This window comes from Barbus barbus (genome assembly GCF_936440315.1).
Source record: "Barbus barbus genome assembly, chromosome: 18".
Taxonomy (NCBI): domain Eukaryota; kingdom Metazoa; phylum Chordata; class Actinopteri; order Cypriniformes; family Cyprinidae; genus Barbus; species Barbus barbus.
In genome coordinates this window covers 18,705,470-18,712,116 of record NC_136746.1, presented here as the reverse complement: position 1 = coordinate 18,712,116, position 6,647 = coordinate 18,705,470, and the positions used below count along the sequence as shown (strand labels likewise).

General features: G+C 39.0%; 1 protein-coding gene across 1 annotated transcript in view; it reads right to left on the bottom strand.

The window, feature by feature from the left end:
- Positions 1–720: 720 nt before the first annotated feature.
- Positions 721–6,647, bottom strand: part of LOC306884312 (netrin receptor UNC5B-b-like) — a 58,257-nt gene continuing 52,330 nt past the window's right edge. Inside the window, exons 12-17 of the mRNA XM_079440060.1 lie at positions 5,947–6,115; positions 5,529–5,768; positions 5,290–5,439; positions 3,497–3,661; positions 3,223–3,401; positions 721–3,130 (exon numbers count right to left, since the gene is read on the bottom strand). Of these exons, the coding sequence (XP_079296186.1) occupies positions 2,965–3,130; positions 3,223–3,401; positions 3,497–3,661; positions 5,290–5,439; positions 5,529–5,768; positions 5,947–6,115 (1,069 nt within the window). The 3' untranslated portion in view covers positions 721–2,964. The remainder of the gene's footprint in view (positions 3,131–3,222; positions 3,402–3,496; positions 3,662–5,289; positions 5,440–5,528; positions 5,769–5,946; positions 6,116–6,647) is intronic.

The following is a 6,647-nucleotide window of genomic DNA, read 5'->3' as shown; positions in this document are numbered from 1 at the left end:
TAAAGAATTCGTTTTTATTCTAAATTTGCATGACATATGCTAATGGTCAATTCCCTATGTAACTATTTCACGTGGGAAATACAATTTTCCAAATCCATATGTAACACGTAATTATTTATTTAAAAAACGTATTGTGTGGAACAGATTCATAATAAAGTTGGACTGAATGAATGTCTGGCAATTTATTTGGTGTATTGTTAAGTGCTGAAAAAGCCCGTGAATTGCTCTAGGGAGAGATGGAATAGACACTCAGAGCAGAAGGCAATATGATTACATGTCTATTCAACCATTTTAACCAAATGATGAAACAGGTCTCTTGCTCAAACCAAAAAGCCCACTGCAGCTGCCGAGGGCGATATCCAGACACTAAAAACCTTTTCACTCGCTCTCAATCGCTCTTGCTTCCTCTCCAGGGCATTATGAACACTTTTATCTCAAAGTGCATCCTCTCCACATCTCTGTAACAAGTCTATAAAGACTGAGGGGAAAAGGTTCTTCACCCTGTAATGCATTTAATATGTCTTTCAAAAGCTTCAATTGGCGATACCACAATCTGATTACTACGAGAATGAAATAGTTAGCTCTTGGTTTCAGCTGTGTGATTTTAATGCGAAAATGATCCTGAAGAAAAAATATCTTGAGGAAGAAAAAGAAAATCACACACACCCAATTTGAGCTGGATAACCATTTACAAAAGTGACCCAAAAAACTTGTCTTGTTAAACTAGGAAATATAATTTATTGCATAAAAATTATATTTAGTTACAGTAAGAAGTCTAAACATTTATGTACAGTATTACTTTACAGCATTACATGGAAAAAACGCATGACTTCTCCTGTACCTTCTTTGATATAAAATAACATCTGAAAAAAAAAGGTTAAATTCGGCCACACTTGAGTATCCATAAACAGCAACTATCATCCAGAGAGAAGCAAAGCCCATTCAGCTTTACATGTGACATGTCAAAGGCGTTTTCATGTAACATTGACCAAGAAACGACTGGAGACATTTCAGAGCCATTTAAAAGGTTCAGAGTTCAGAATCCATCAGGGACTTTCAATGTTCTTTGCGCCCTTCGTCATATAGAGGGTTAAAAATAACCCACCGAACATACTTCTTGTTGTTCATTGTGAAGGTGCAAGTGACAAACCAAAAGCTTCCTAAACAGATAATGAGGAACGACACAGAGGTCATGAATCCCTGACCCACAATTAAAGTCATTTTGTTTGCATTCATTACAGCTGAGAGGCCTAAGAGGTCCAGTTTCCCCAGCTTAGTTACAGCAGTGATCAGAAGAGGGAAAGCAGTAAGATTCCCATACCACGTACTTCATACACAAGACATCAAGACGTCCACAGATTCACTTTTTGTTGTGCACTTGCATAGTACTTATAATGGGAAAGGAGGAACAGACGTGATGAAGCCTGTTCATTCATATACACTGTAGCACTGACTCATAGGTTGGAGCAAACCAGCTCTCTCGCGCTGTTATTTTCTCACACACACACACACACAACTCAGTAATTTAATATACACCTTTACAGGCACGGACAGATACTGCACTTTCTTTGTTGCCAGACATTTGAACACTTGTGAAGAAAAAGTGGACCAACATCCACTTCAACTGATTATATGACTTCTGATAATAAGCGGTACATGGCTTTCAGGCTTACTCAAGGGAAACCCATTAAAAAAACCTGAAAGTCAAAACAGACAATAAAGAGCAAGTGGGTCATACTGCAATCAACAGAGCACTTACGCCACCTCTCAAGGCTACTATTTATAATTTAAACAGTACGACTGACTGGCATCAAACCCCGAAAAGGGCTTTCTGCCAACCGCGCAATTTTCATCCTATTTACCCAGCGCAACATATCTGCAGTACGCTTTCCCAAGAAGGATCAAAGCACATTTAACCTCACCAGAACATTTCAATTTCATCCCATCTCAGTTTCAATGACCCAAAAACTCAGCTTTTACTTGTGAAGTACATCACAAAACCTTTAAAATGCACATTTTTACTGCAATCCTGCCCGAGAGACGAATGCAACGACACAGCAGATGCATAACGGCAGTAACAAACAGAAAAGTGAAAAACAATGATCCACAAATAGGGGCAATAACTTAAAAAAAGTCCGTTCCCTATAGGAAACTAATATGACTTTACCAGAAAGCTCTCCTGCGTTACAAATGATTGATCGAATATATATAAAAAAAGAGAGGCTAATGAAGGTATGACCAGAGAAAAAAGATGAAAATCCAGCAAAAAGATTGGTCCTCTGCTAACGAGAACACCCAAAATCATTCCTGTATGCCATTTCAAAAGACACACAGAAAATAACGCTTCAAACTAAAGCCAAAGTGTAGCAACTCTCTGAAGTATGTGGTTTGTTTCAAGTGAAATCATCATGAAAGCTCATTTTAGTGCAGATGATCTTAGCTCCTTGTTGGTATCCCGGGTTTCCATCTATACTCTTGTTTATTTCTGTGTGAGCGTGTTTCCTGAGGAGCTTGGCGCACTGCTGTTTTACCGGACACAGAATCTCAGTGTCCTTAAGCATCTAGCGGTCGCTAGGAAACAAAGCCAGCGGCTTGATGTGCAATGGCGTTTGATCGTGTACTTTCACACTTGGTATGTGTAGCAGGGAATCAGTGTATCAGTATGATGCAACTATCATTTAATCATGAGCCGATCGGAACCATGCCGAGTTGCTTTTCGAACAACATCTCTGTTTTGTGATTGCAGCATCGTCACGTTTGCTACATTTCGATATGTATTATTCGGAGATCATCCAGAGCACCTGACCCCGTCGCGATCCTTGGAATATTCTGCATGAGCACAAAGGAACTGAGGTAAAAGGCAAGTTGTAACGATGCACTGGAACGCAGTTTCCATCCGCTTGCATTAATTCTAGGTTTTTAGTGGCAAATATGTCCCCTTTTCACACTTTTTTGATTTGCCGATCAGCAATCTCCATCCGTCGTCATGACAACCAAGACCTCACTCTTGCCCATTTCTTCAAGTGCTGTCGCCAGAGAGACCAGGTCTGCGTCACCCTGGTGACAAGCTTCCCACAGGTCTAGCAGCACACCTGTGGGGCTGGGTTTGGTTGCAAAGTAGTTCAGATACCTGAGGGAGAGGCGTGGAAAGAGATGAATTTATTCTCATCATCTGTCGTGTAGAAATATATATGCAGATTATTTTGGTGCAGGCAAAATTACCTGTCAAAGTCCAGCCTGCGAGCCAGCATTCTCCAGTCGCAGCCGCGTGCGCTGGGGGCATCCAGGCTGGCACAAATTTTCTGGCGTATGGAAATGGGCAGTCGGAAAGCATACGGGCCCACTTGAGATGATGGTAGACACGAACCGCCTGCTGGCAGTGGTGAGTGGGGGGGCAGGGTCTGAAGAGGATGCACACAAACACACAGGAAAACAAGTCAGTAGTCATTAATCATGCATTAGAGACTTGACAATAAATAATCTATATTTTCTATACCTCTTGGATGTCAGTGTTAAGCTGGAATATCTGTCCTTCCCCCTCCACCTGTCTGACACAGATCTTGCAGGTGAGCTGGGAAACCACCAGGCTTCCTCTCTCCAGACTGAAGGTGCAGTGCAACGGCCGCTGACTCCCACTCCAAATGTGGTAGAATGGGATTTCCTGGGAAACAGAGACAGACACAGTTGAGCAACATTATGAATTGCGTCTGTGGAATGTACATATAGAATTTTATACATTTATATATTTGAAAAAATAATTACTGACAAAACCATTCAAAAGTTTGGGATGAGTAAGATTAAAAAAATATATATATATTTTTATTGAGATTATTATTTTTATTAAAATTGAATCGGTTCTTTTGAACACTTTTGAAGAATCTCGAAAAAAGTGGAATTTTCCTACAGTTTGGAAATTATATAGATTGAACATTCTATTTAGGGCTGGGCGATAATTCGATAACGATAATACTCGCAATATAATTTTCCTCCATAAAACGATATGAATAGTTCGATAAATGTTGGATATAATGTTTAAGCACCAAAAGCGAAACGAAACGCGTTTACTCGTCACGCGAGCACTAAACAGAGCTGTGTGTGAGATCCAGTGTGAAGACTCCCGTGATTTAAATTAGTTTATAGCCAAACAGGAGAAACACTGTGTGCAACGAGACAGTCAGAAGGCTTTTCAATCTACACATCGCCATCATTTATCATGGATTTACTGTAGTAACACTCACTGCACCATGGTATTATGGCAGAAATGTGGGATATTCACACAATTTTATTACAGGAGTAATGGTATATAATTATAGTATGCATGTGAGATTAAGCTATAGCATGTGCGCATTTATACTGAATGTTTTTACGGTTTTTCATACAAATAGGCTACCTAAAAATCATATAGTTATATTTTTACCATGGAATTGATGTGCTATATGTGTGGTTTTAACTGTGTTTATCATGATTTAAATGTATGCTACTAAGGGAGACCAATGCTTAATAAAAAAAAAAAAAGAGAATAAATAAATTTAACCATATAAAACTGAGGTTGCTACAATTTGTTTTACAGATGTTACTGATTTTGATAATGAAAAACTCAAACTACTATCAAATGTGCATAAGAGACAAAAAAATTGATATTATTATTATTATTAATATTATAAGGCAACTCAAACCTGTTTCTTGATTTGAAACAATATCACTCATTAGAACATGCAGAAACTAAGAAATTAATTTTTCTATTTAGATATTTATTTTGTTAAGGAAAATTAATGGTCTGGTTTCTAAAACTTTCACTTTGAAAGAAATAAAGATTTTACATTTATCGTGATAATTATCGATATCGACTAATATGAAAATAATTGTGATAAAAAAAATTTCCCATCACGCCCAGCTCTAATCACACAAATCACAGTTTCCACAAAAATATTAAGCAGCACAACATTTTCAACATTGATAATAATAAGAAATGTCATCTAAGCACCAAATCAGAATATTAGAATGATTTCTGAAGGATCATGTGACGCTGAAGACTTGAGTAATGACTGCTGAAAATTCAGTATCAATTTTTTAAATATATTAAAATAGAAAACAATTGTATTAAATTGAAATAATATTTCACAACAAAATAGTTTTACTTTATTTTTGATCAAATAAATGCAGCCTTGGTGACCATAAAAGACTAAAATGTATACTTTTGAACAGCCATTATATATTACATCATGGCCCTTCTTTGATTTGATTTAACTTCCTGAAACATGAAAATCATAACAACATGAAATCTCTCACCTGATACTTAGCCAGGAGTTTACTTCTCCAATGAGAATGAGGAATGTCATGGATTGATAGCCGCAAGTTGTGGTAACTGTCCTTAAAAAGAAGAGGTTTGGGATCCTCTAGTAAAATCCCACCCAGACTTCGCTCGACCTCTAATACTTCCTACAGGAAGAGAATAACAAGATTTTAGCGTGTTTCCAAACTAAATTTATTGGCAAAGTAAACCTGCTAAGAGGGGCAGACAGACTGACCTTAAGGGCATGTGGGGTGTCCTGTATGCAGTAGACCCTCAGGCTGTAGTCCAAAGAGAGGCACGGAGCCCGGGGAGCAAAGAGGGCCAACTGCAGCCTCTTACAGGCTGGCCGAGGGGGAGCCGACTGTCCCACCAGACCATACGTCCCCAGCTGCTCCATCAGAATATGACAGGTTTGCTCCTCCACCTGTAGGTAGCATGGCGTTGATAGACTCTCCTCTCCCACAGTTAGCAAATCCTAGTGGACGGGAGGAAATGAGTGTGTCGGAAAACTCCTCATTATATGTCTCATTTATCCTCATCACTGTTTACAAAATGCTCTCCATCTTGTTCTCTTCCCATTTCCCAAAGCTTCACTGATTGCCTACCATTATCTAGTGATCTAGCCTCTCTCATTTTTGAGAAGTCATCCTCACCTCCCAGGCGCCTTGATGGTTCTGCATTTTGAGGGTGAGGGTCCAGTCTGGGGGCTCTAGCTGGGCGCAGTGTGGCAGAGTTAGGACCACAGGTCTGCTCAGCAGCATGCCAGAGGGTCCGCAGCTCACCACCGGACTTAATACGGTCTGACTTCCATCTGACGGCAACCTGACACAAAACACAGAGCAAGAGAGGTTAGCAGCCCTAATTCACAATGGCATTCATGCCGCTTGCCAAATTCAATACAAATGAAAGAGCACAACATCAAAAACACAACATCCTAAAGTTTGTACTCTCTCATTTAGAGTAATCTGAGATAGAAATTTTTGAAAGAGAAAATAGTTTTTTTTTTTTTTTTTGCTTAATGTATTTTTGTCCTTCTGCCACTTATAAAAGAAAGATGAGGGAGCGGGATAAAGACATGTTGAAAGCCATATTCAAACTTGTGTCGGCCACATGCACACAAAGGTTCAGTATTAAAAAGACTAGGATGTGTTAACCCAGAGCTATGGCTCTGACAGTAATTATTAGCGTTTTGAGAAAAATGATGGCACCTACAAATAGTGAGAAACACAAAGCTTGCAGCCTGTAAGCTCTGATGGCACAGTGATATTTATATATTTCATTTCTGACAGCAAAAACAAACACTTTAGAATAATAAAAAGAGGGAGAGCCTCAGCAAAAAAGTCAGAGCTCAGAC